General features: G+C 46.4%; 1 protein-coding gene across 2 annotated transcripts in view; it reads right to left on the bottom strand.

The window, feature by feature from the left end:
- cadm1b (cell adhesion molecule 1b) overlaps positions 1-8,708 on the bottom strand; it is an 89,043-nt gene extending 80,335 nt beyond the window's left edge. The window contains exon 1 of one of the 2 annotated variants that reach the window (XM_031584123.2): positions 8,508-8,708. In XM_031584123.2, the coding sequence (XP_031439983.2) occupies positions 8,508-8,613 (106 nt within the window). In that variant the 5' untranslated portion in view covers positions 8,614-8,708. The remainder of the gene's footprint in view (positions 1-8,507) is intronic. The other variant, XM_031584122.2, reaches the window with a different exon arrangement.
- Positions 8,709-12,500: the final 3,792 nt, after the last annotated feature.

Raw genomic sequence — 12,500 nt, 5'->3', positions numbered from 1 at the left:
GGCCCTCGCCTGCGAGCCCTCCGCCCTCCGCCACAGAAAGGCCTTTTGAAAAGGTAAGAAAATGACTTCTCTCTGTGGTCTCTTCTCTCTGTGCTCTCCCCTGCCTGCCTGCTGCACGGCCCCATTCACGGGAGTCCTGGAGCACAGCTATCAGCACACGTCAGCTGCCTCGCTGTATAGACCAGCCGCATCACGGCAGCCAGGCTATTCTTCGCGCTAGCTTACCGGCCGTCACATGCGGGAGGCTATGTGTAGCCTTAATGCCGGATGAATCCAAGAAGCCTTTTTGAATGGTTGGTTAACATCCAATTTATTTCACAGAGCACATGTCCAAATTACACATCCACAAATAACTTCCTTGTCATTTGCAATTCAGTGTTTTCAGAGAACGGGCAGCCATGTGAAGTAGGGTCGTCGTGGAGCAGAACGTGAAGAGAAACACACTTTCCTCTGAGTAACCAATCAACACAGACCAGCAGTGGGTCAGGATAAACACACATTAGATTAGCTTAGCTTTGCTCACAAAACATACTTTATATGACATTAGATTAGTTTAGCTTTGCTCACAAAAAATACTTTATATGACATTAGATTAGTTTAGCTTTGCTCACAAAACATACTTTATATCACGGCAGCATCCGTAGAGAGAGAGAGGGAGAGAGAAAGAGAGAGAGAGAGAGTCAGTGAGTGAGAGAGACAGAGAGAGAGAGAGAGAGAGAGAGAGACACACACAGCCAGACAGACATACAGACAGAGACAGAAAGGCAGACAGGCAGGAAATGGATGGAGACCACAGGAGCTTACTGACAGGCAGAGAGAGAGAGAGAGAGAGACAGACAGACAGACAGGTTGAATGAGAGACCCCAGGAGTTTAGAGAGAGACACACACACAGAGAAACAGACAGACAGACAGACAGACAGACAGACAGGTTGAATGAGAGACCCCAAGAGTTTAGAGAGAGACACACACAGAGAGAAACAGACAGACAGATAGACAGACAGACAGACAGACAGACAGACAGACAGACAGACAGACAGACAGACAGGTTGAATGGGAGACCCCAGGAGTTTAGAGAGACACACACACACAGAAACAGACAGACAGACAGACAGACAGACAGACAGACAGACAGACAGACAGACAGACAGGTTGAATGAGAGACCCCAAGAGTTTAGAGAGAGACACACACAGAGAGAAACAGACAGACAGATAGACAGACAGACAGACAGACAGACAGGTTGAATGGGAGAGCCCAGGAGTTTAGAGAGAGAGAGATAGTCAGAGAGAGAGAGAGACAGTAGATTATGCAATTACAGATTTGGACCCATTCTCTCTCAGAGCATTCACAGTGAAGCAACAAACCCCCTTTTCAGACCATAATCAGATCAAAATTTACCTTAAAAGACCCCACTCTAAACAACCATGCCCCAACTCCAGTAAATTATATAATATAACAACTAACTATAGATGGATGCAAAGCAGACTACCTGCATATCAAGAGGCTATGAGCAGCCATGAAACCCAAGAACACCTAAACTCTTTCCTGGCCCATGCATACCCCAGCAGGAAAGAGGGAGTAAACCTAGCCACAAAGCACATCACCAATATCTTTCATTATGTGGCACAACAATCGAGCTTACCTCTACAAAAACCAAACCCAAAAAAAAGAAAGCAAGAAAAATGGTTTGACTCAGAATGCAAATCCATGAGGAAAAAACTAAGACAATTATCCAACCAAAAGCACAGAGATCCAGATAATCAGGACCTACGTATTCAATATGGAGACACAGTCAAAGAATATAAACAAACACTGAGATTTAAGAAGGAGCACCACCTCAAAAACCAAATCAACCTAATTGAAGAGTCCATAAATTCAAACAGTTTCTGGGACCACTGGAGGACCTTGAACAAAAATAATAATACAAATAATGATCTAGCCATTCAAGATGGGGATATGTGGATCAACCACTTCAAGGATCTATATCAAGAAACCCATATCACACCGAAACGAGACCAATTACAAGACAAACTGAACCAATTAGAAACCATCATTAAAGACTACCAGAACCCATTAGATTATGAAATCACAGAAAAAGAATTAGATCAAAAACTGAAAAATTTAAAGTGTAGAAAAGCCTGTGGACCTGACGGCATCCTCAATGAGATGCTTAAACACACAGACAATAAATTCAAATCAGCCATTCTGAAACTTCTAAATTTAGTACTTAAAGCTGGCTTCTTTCCTGAAATATGGAATGATGGACTGATACGTCCCATATTTAAAAGTGGAGACAAAACAGATCCACAAAATTACCGTGGGATCTGTATAAATTCATGTCTAGGGAAGGTATTATGTAGCATTCTAAACTCAAGGATCATAGACGAGCCCTAAATTTCTGGAATCATATTAAAACAAGTGACCTACTCTCCTTTTCCTACAAAGCCCTATGCTGCCAGGAGTTAAACCCACAAAGGAGTCCCCTCTGCTTACTTGTCATGAGGCTGGGTGAACCATCACCCACCCAGGTCATTACACAACGACGACCTCAGCCTCAAAACTCAAGATCTCAGGTAATCAGACCCAACCAAATCATTATGAAAGAAAAAGAAAAATATAGAGATCACTGGGCAAAATTAACAAAATCCCAGAACAAATTAGAAACATATGTATCACTAAACAGACAGTACACCGTGGCAAATTACCTGACCACAGTGTCTGATAAAAAAATGAGGAAAACTTTAACTAAATACAGACTGAGTGAGCACAACCTGGCAGTAGAAGTTGGCCGACACAGACAGACCTGGCTACCCAGAGAGGAGAGGCTGTGCTCCTTCTGTAACCAGGGAACAGTAGAGACGGAGCTACACTTCCTGATTTACTGCAACCATAACCAAAGTCTTAGAGACTATTATTTTGACAAAATAACACAAATTTTCCCAGAATTCCAACATCTAAATGATCTGGACAGACTCTCAGTTCTACTGGGAGAGAGGGAGGACTGCTGTAGACTGGCAGCAAAATATGTATCAGCCTGTCATGAGCTCCACAATAACATGAACCCCCTGTCCCAGATAACTAATATTTAATGTTTAATAATTAACAATGAACCTGTTATATGTTTCTATACCACATTGTTACCACCTATAACTTATTGTTTGTTTTTATTTATTTATTTATGTTTATTGTGCTTGTACATTTTATGTAAACATGCTTTGGCAACGTTGTATTGTATGCAGTCATGCCAATAAAGCCTTTTTGAATTGAATTGAATTGAATTGAATTGAATTGAGAGAGAGAGAGGAAGAGAGATAGTCAGGTTAAAGCTTCTTCTCCTATTAGCAGGAAATCGCAGCTTCCAGCAGGCGCTTCCAGCAGGCGCTTCCGGCTTGTTTATGACGTTGGCTGAAGCACAGCATAGTAAGTGTCCGTTCAGCAGGTTAGCACGGAAACGCTGCAGGGCTAACCAGGCTTAACCCGCCTGCCATCCAGGTGACCCGACCCGAACACTTTTGTACCGGCTTTGAGATCAACACTGTCCTCCTGCAGAAATCACACTGTAGCTTTGAGATCAACACTGTCCTCCTGCAAAAATCACACTGTAGCTTTGAGATCAACGCTGTCCTCCCGCAGAAATCACACTGTAGCTTTGAGATCAACACTGTCCTCCTGCAAAGATCACACTGTGGGTTTTATGTCAACAGTCCTCTTGCAGAAATCACACTGTAGCTTTGAGATCAACACTGTCCTCCCGCAGAAATCACACTGTAGCTTTGAGATCAGCACTGTCCTCTTGCAGAAATCACACTGTAGCTTTGAGATCAACACTGTCCTCCCGCAGAAATCACACTGTAGCTTTGAGAACAACACTGTCCTCCTGCAGAAATCACACTGTAGCTTTGAGATCAACACTGTCCTCCTGCAGAAATCACACTGTAGCTTTGAGATCAACACTGTCCTCCTGCAGAAATCACACTGTAGGTTGTATGTCAAATACTCATTGCAGCAGCACTGGACTGACTTCCTACATCACCTCACATGCTGTTACACCTCTCTGGACCCCAGCAGATTGATCTGGGTCTCTCTATGTTGGACACACACATCTTCTTCCCACATCGCAGTAACTGTGAACACACACATCTTCTTCCCCCATCACAGTAACTGTAAACACACACAGCTTCTTTGATATGGGTCTCTCTATGTTGGACACACACAGCTTCTTTGCTCTGGGTCTCTCTATGTTGGACACACACAGCTTCTTTGCTCTGGGTCTCTCTATGTTGGACACACACAGCTTCTTCCCACATCACAGTAACTGTAAACACACACAGCGTCTTCCCCCATCGCAGTAATTGTAAACACACACATCTTCTTCCCACATCACAGTAACTGGGTCTCTCTATGTTGGACACACACAGCTTCTTCCCACATCACAGTAACTGTAAACTCAAAAATCCCTCTGTGTCGCTCTGAAGACGGCAGGTAGACTCTGGCAGACTTTAGTCAATGCTCCTCTTTTGTGTTGAAGTTTTGAAAGGTCACCTTTTGATTCGCAGCTCTTCATTCCAAACGTATCCATCATGTTCGTACAAAAGGGACAGCAAGGCCACGAGGGACACACACACACACACACACACACACACACACACACACACACTGGAGAGGGCCTGTGTCTCCATACACACACACACACACACACACACACACACACACACACTGGAGACACACACGCACACACACACACACACACACACTGGAGGGGGCCTGTGTCTCCATACACACACACACACACACACACACACACACACTGGACACAGACACACACACACACACACACACACACACACACACACTGGAGAGGGCCTGAGTCTCCATACACACACACACACACACACACACACACTGGACACACACACACACACACACACACACACACTGGAGGGGGGCTGTGTCTCCATACACACACACACAAACACACACACACTGGAGAGGGCCTGTGTCTCCATACACACACACACACACACACACACACACACACACACACACACATCTGTGTGTATCTGCATTCACAAACACATACTGGAGATGGCCTGTGTCTGCATTCACACACACACTGGGACATAAAAATATAAACATGGACCTACTTTTATCTCTGTATTCATAGAACATTACCCTAAGTTTTACCACTGATGAGTTATCTGGGAGTTATTTGCTTCAACTTAATGATTCACACTTCACGTTATATTCGTCATCGTATTAGCTCGTTATAAAAACATGCATGTTGATTTCTCCCCCCCCCCTCACAAGCCTGCATATAACAGCTAATCTCAGTCACATGTTAACCGCAGAATATGTCACCTAGCAATATAACTACACTCATTCTTTTAACGTTTTACAGAATTATGAATTCTAACACAAATATGGTAAGCTAGTAAGTTGACACTCTCCACACACACTGCTGACTCTCATACCGAGGTAGGCATCTGTCACACACACACACACACACACACACACACACACACACACACTGGACACACACACACACACACACACTGGACACACACACACACACACAATGCATCTGTCACTCACACACACACACACACACACACACAATGCATCTGTCACTCACACACACACACACACACACACACACACACACACACTGGACACACACACACACACTGCATCTGTCACTCACACACACACACACACACACACACACACACACACACACACACACACACACTGGACACACACACACACACACACTGCATCTGTCACTCACACAGAACTTTCTCTGCCTCTTTCCGAGAGCTCTCTTTTCCCTTCATGATTGAGGCGTAAGAACCGCAAAGACTTTTTCCACTTCAGAATAAAAGCCACTGTTCATATATTCTCTACAATAGTCATTACAGTTTTGAAGGAACACACACACACTCTGTGACCCATTCAGAACACACACACTCTGTGACCCATTCAGAACACACACACACTCTGTGACCCATTCAGAACGATTCTGCGACCCGCCAGCTCAGAAGCACTTTTTTTAAAAGCCCGGTCCACATCGACGTCTCAGCGATTGAAACTGCAAATAAGTGTGTGAGGGTTAGACGCTGCACACACTGACATGAGTGTGTGTGGGTTAGACGCTGCACACACTGACATGAGTGTGCTCCAGAACACACACTCTAGCCTTCAGGAACACGACTCACTAGGACACAGACAAACACACTCTAGCCTTCAGGAACACGACTCACACAGACAAACACACACTCTAGCCTTCAGGAACACGACTCACACACACACACACACATCACAGTATCACTAGGACACAGTCACAAAGTCTACTGTTTGAGGGACTTTTATATATTTCCAAAGTAGTCTTACACAACACATCTTATGAAAGCCCTCTCGTCTCTCCTTCACAAGTTTTTTAAAAATCATCTTCGTTTTTTCATCTCCCCCCGTTCTATGGCACCCAATCCTGCTTCTCTTGTTAGGGCCTGATAAAGTCGCCGGCAGATTCCACGAGTCCAGCGGCCATGTTCGTTCCCATGGTGCCCAGTCAGCGATTCTGCTCCCCCCCCTGGTTCATCTCCCCCCCCCCCCCCCACCATCCCTCACCTCCCTGAAGGGTCGGACACAAGCCTGTGATGGAGGGCTCCGACAGGGCTGGGTGGGGCTGGAGACCTCACAGTCTGAGGCCAGGGCTTGTCATTTCGGTATTTATAGGCCCATCAGTCACGCTTATGCCCCATCAGTCATACCCCCGCTGAGCTCAGGAGAGCTGTGGAGCCAGAGACACTGGGCTGACAGCGCTGACAAACTGCTCAACTGGTGCCTGGTGGCCTCCAGTTTCCTGCTGGTTCCGAGAGACGTGTAGAACCCCACGGGTTCTGGGCACTGGGATAAATGAGTTTGAGAGAAGCCCACGTGTTCGGTCCGGGGATCTCGGAGTAGAACCCCATGTTTGTAGAGATCAACATGTCCTGAGGATAAATGAGTTTGTAGAGCTGTCCATGTGCTAGGCTTCTGGATGAGAGACAAGTCTTCATGGGCAAGTCTTGCCACTCGGCAGCCATCTTGGTAACACCCCTGGGCAGCTATTTGGGGCAAACAAGATCAGGCTCCTATGTAAATCAATGGGGAGAGATCAGGCTCCTATCTAAATCAATGGGGAGAGATCAGGCTTCTATCTAAATCAATGGGGAGAGATCAGGCTCCTATCTAAATCAATGGGGAGAGATCAGGCTCCTACCTAAATCAATGGGGAGAGAGTGTGTGTGTGTGTGTGTGTGTGTGTGTGTGTGTGTGTGTGTGTGTGTGTGTGTGTGTGTGTGTGGAGATCTGCGTCCTGCTCTGAGTGAGATGGGTGTGTGTGTGTAGAGATCTGCGTCCTGCTCTGTATGAGATTTGTGTGTGTGTGTGTGTGTGTGTGTGTGGAGATCTGCGTCCTGCTCTGAGTGAGATTTGTGTGTGTGTGTGTGTGTGTGTGTGTGTGTGTGTGGAGATCTGCGTCCTGCTCTGAGTGAGATTTGTGTGTGTGTGTGTGTGTTTGTGTAGAGATCTGTGTCCTGCTCTGAGTGAGATGTGTGTGTGTGTGTGTAGAGGTCTGTGTCCTGCTCTGAGTGAGATGGGTGTGTGTGTGTGTGTGTGTGTGTGTGTGTAGAGATCTGTGTCCTGCTCTGAGTGAGATTTGTGTGTGTGTGCGTGTGTGTTTGGAGCGCTCTGTGTGCTGATCTGCGGTCACACGTTGTTGCTCTGATCATGGCTAATTGAGTAGGCGCCGCGGGGGGGGGGGGGGGGGGGGATGGCGGCCAGAGCCAGTCGTCCATAGCGCCATCTTCTGTTGTCAACTCATTTAGTTCCCATCTTCTGTTGTAAACTCATTTAGTTCATTCAGGTCCTTTGTGAGGCGGAGCTGAAGTGTGTTCTCTGCAGAGCACCTTCATCCAGAGGCGGACATCGCCCGTCTTGATTGCAGTTCGTGAGATTAAACACCACCTGCTATCGGTTCTCTCCAGCCTCTAACATCATCATTTAGAGGCGGGGCCTTGCTGCATCTAACATGTCATTTAGAGGCTGGGCCTTACTGCATTTGCACAAGGGATCATGGATCCAACAGCGAAAGGCACTTATAACTTTTGGAAATGATTGGAATTAAGAGTAAACTTGGGCAGTTATGTAATTTACGTCGATCACTGCTTACATTGTAACATAAATATGCATGTAAATAAAATGTCATTTATCCATGATATTCATATCAGCGCCTTTATTGGATATAAACCTCCCCATCAATCCCACCATTGCATCAGATGACTCCAAAGCCCTCGTCTACCTGAAGAGCACTCCTCTGGCAGGTACTCGAGTGAACACACACTCAAGGACACATACAATGTTTTCTTTAAAAAGCAGAAGAAAAACAGGAGAGACTGTACAAGGAACCATCACATCACATAAAGACCCCCACAAGATGAGAGAAGTAGAAAGATGGAGAGTGTCTACCTGACGTAGTCTGAGCCGCTCCTTGGGAAGGCGAGGGTGGGGTGGGGGGGGGGAGAAAAAAAGAGGAGAGAAGCATTAGAACAAGAAAGAGAAGAAAGAGAAGCATTAACAGGCATTCATTACGGCCAGATCAGTCACATTCACACACCGGCAGAGAAGCAGAGAAAGCCATTACTGCCTTTGACTCTTGCTGAATTATTTAAATGGAAACAGGCACAGCTTTCAGCGAGGTGTCGACTTACGGAGTAAAAAGCTGAGAAAGTTGTCAAGTGGCACCGACCATTTTTTATTAAAGATGCCATCACACATCAGCTTTTTAAAATGTTTAACACTTTGTAACACAAAACTCAGTGCCCTTGAGCCCAGAGGCCGCAGCGACACACAGGAAGCACATTATTCTCAACTCAACACAGGAAGTCATCATTCTCAGCTCAACACAGGAACAGGAAGTCATCATTCTCAACTCAACACAGGAAACTCAACACAGGAAGCACATCATTCTCAACTCAACACAGGAAGTCATCAGTCTCAACTCAACACAGGAAGTCATCATTCTCAACTCAACACAGGAAACTCAACACAGGAAGCACATCATTCTCAACTCAACACAGGAAGTCATCAGTCTCAACTCAACACAGGAAGTCATCATTCTCAACACAGGAAGTCATCATCATTCTCAACTCAACACAGGAAGTCATCATTCTCAACTCAACACAGGAAGCACATCATTCTCACTCAACTCAACACAGGAAGTCATCATTCTCAACTTAACACAGGAAGTCATCATTGTCAACTCAACACAGGAAGTCATCATTCTCAACTCAACACAGGAAGCCATCATTCTCAACTCAACACAGGAAGTCATCATTCTCAACTCAACACAGGAAACTCAACACAGGAAGTCATCATTCTCAACTCAACACAGGAAGTCATCATTCTCAACTCAACACAGGAAGTCATCATTCTCAACTCAACACAGGAAGCCATCATTCTCAACTCAACACAGGAAGTCATCATTCTCAACTCAACACAGGAAACTCAACACAGGAAGTCATCATTCTCAACTCAACACAGGAACAGGAAGTCATCATTCTCAACTCAACATAGGAACAGGAAGTCATCATTCTCAACTCAACATAGGAAGTCATCATTCTCAACTCAACACAGGAAGCACATCATTCTCAACTCAACACAGGAAGTCATCAGTCTCAACTCAACACAGAAGGCCATTATTCTCAACTCAACACAGGAAGTCATCATTCTCAACTCAACACAGGAAGCACATCATTCTCAACTCAAGGAGGCAGAGCAGTTAACTATGGTTATCCACAAGCACCTCAAGCAGCCGTGATGTGCAGGTGAGAATTACAAGCTTGAGCTGAAGATCAGAAGAAATGCCACCTTCCCAGACTCATCCCCATCTGATCCCAGACTCATCCCAGACCCATCCCCATCTCATCCCAGACCCATCCCCATCTCTTCCCAGACCCATCCCCATCTCATCCCAGACCCATTCCAGACCCATCTCATCCCCATCTCATCCCAGACTCATCCCAGACCCATTCCATCCCCATCTCATCCCCATCTCATCCCAGACCCATCCCCATCTCATCCCAGACCCATCCCCATCTGCCCCCCCATCTCAGGACACCCATCCTTGCCACACTTCTGTGTCCTCCGATGCACGATCACAGAGCCTGAATGTTCTTAGGGAACCCTTTGTTCTGACAGCTCTTTAAGCCTTCAATTTGGTATTCTCTTTGGGTGATTTGGGGAATCAATAGTGCCCTGTCAATCAAACTGGAACACATTCGCCCTGATTGACTGGCAGATGGACTAATTGATTGGCTGACTGGCGATGCTCTCATCCAATCACAGCCCACTTTCTTGCACATTATTCACACATTATGGCAGCTGAGGTTGAGCAGATGATGAACAGAGCCAGTGTACACAGAGCTCAGACACACACACACACACATACACACTCACATACTCACACTCACACACACACATACACACACACACTCACATACTCACACTCACACACACACACACACACACACACACACACACATACACACACACACACACACAAACACACACACACTCACACACACACTCACACACACTCACACACACACTCACACACACACTCACACACACACACACACACACACACACACACACACACACTCACACACACTCACACACACACTCACACACACTCACACACACTTTCAGCAGCATATGGAGGGGGATGGTAGAGGAGAAATCCCTCATGTCATCCGCTGGACCCATTCACAGGTTCACACTCAGGTGATGGAGACAGAAGCAGACCCAGCCAGGGGAGCGGGGGAATGAGTGAGAAGGGGGGGGTGGGGGAATGAGTGAGAAGGGGGGGGGGGGGGGTTAGGAATGAGTGAGCGTGGAAGAGAGAGAGGGGGGGGGGGCTCGGGTTGGAATGAGACGTGGCACAAAGGGAATCAGAACCGTTGTGGTGACTGAAGGAGAGAATTAAAAGTCAGGAGCTGGCAGCCTGCACATCCCTCCCATCACACACACACACACACACACACACACACACACACACACACACACATACACACACACACACACACGAGATGCAGACACACATATACACACACACACACACATACAAGACACCCGCATGCACACACATACACACAAACACAAACTCTCACACACACAAATATTCACACGTACACACACATGCACACACAGAGGTATTTGAAGATACCCTTTTAGATGAAAGAACTCTCGGCCCTGTGCGGGTAGAATTGGGTCCAGACTGGCATTCAGACAGGGCTGTCTGAAATTAATTCCCACATTTCAGTGTGTGTGAATGCAGTGTCTGTGTGTGTGTGTGTGTGTGTGTGTGTGTGTGTGAATGCAGTGTGTGTGTGTGTGTGTGTGTGTGTGTGTGTGTGTGTGTGTGTTTGTGTGTGTGTGTGTGAATGCAGTGTGTGTGTGTGTGTGTGTGTGTGCGTGTGAATGCAGTGTGTGTGAATGCAGTGTGTGTGAGTGTGAGTGTGTGTGTGTGTGTGTGTGTGTGAATGCAGGCCAAAGGGGAGATATCCATGAAACATGAGTGTGTGCTAATGGGCGCACCTTCACTGGCCCAGGAAGAAAGACAACGCCACACACACACACACACACACACCCACACACACACACACACACACACACACACACACACACACACACACACACACCTAGACCAAGGCCACACACCCAGACCCCCATCTCTTAGCTCCTCCACCTGTCTGCAGAGAGCGCCTCGATGCAGAGAGAGCCCCATCTTCAAAGGGCTCCCTGACGCCGCTCCGTCATCACAAAGCAAAACTGGATCAGGGCCATCATTACAGCATAGTTACAGCACCCACTGCACCCCAACACCTCTGGATCAGGGCCAACATTACAGCATTGTTACAGCACCCCAACACCTCTGGATCAGGGCCAACATTACAGCATTGTTACAGCACCCCAACACCTCTGGATCAGGGCCAACATTACAGCATTGTTACAGCACCCCAACACCTCTGGATCAGGGCCAACATTACAGCATTGTTACAGCACCCCAACACCTCTGGAAGGGGGCATAGTTACAGCACCCACTGCCCCCAACACCTCTGGAAAGGGGGGCATCTTTGTTGCTGTCCAAATGTGACCCACTTAAAAAAAATGATGAAATATCATTATTTCACTTCTGCTTCTCCCTATCAATTTAAAAAGACTTTAGGACCTGAAGTAAGCACTGATTGGTATATGCCAAGTAAGCACTGATTGGTATATGCCAAGTAAGCACTGATCGTTATATGCCCTCACCAAGTAAGCACTGATTGGTATATGCCAAGTAAGCACTGATTGTTATATGCCCTCACCAAGTAAGCACTGATCGTTATATGCCCTCAGTAAGTAAGCACTGGTTGGTATATACCAAGTAAGCACTGATTGTTATATGCCAAGTAAGCA

The sequence above is a fragment of the Clupea harengus genome, chromosome 17 (assembly GCF_900700415.2).
Source record: "Clupea harengus chromosome 17, Ch_v2.0.2, whole genome shotgun sequence".
NCBI classification, from domain to species: domain Eukaryota; kingdom Metazoa; phylum Chordata; class Actinopteri; order Clupeiformes; family Clupeidae; genus Clupea; species Clupea harengus.
This window is presented reverse-complemented; position numbering and strand designations above follow the sequence as displayed.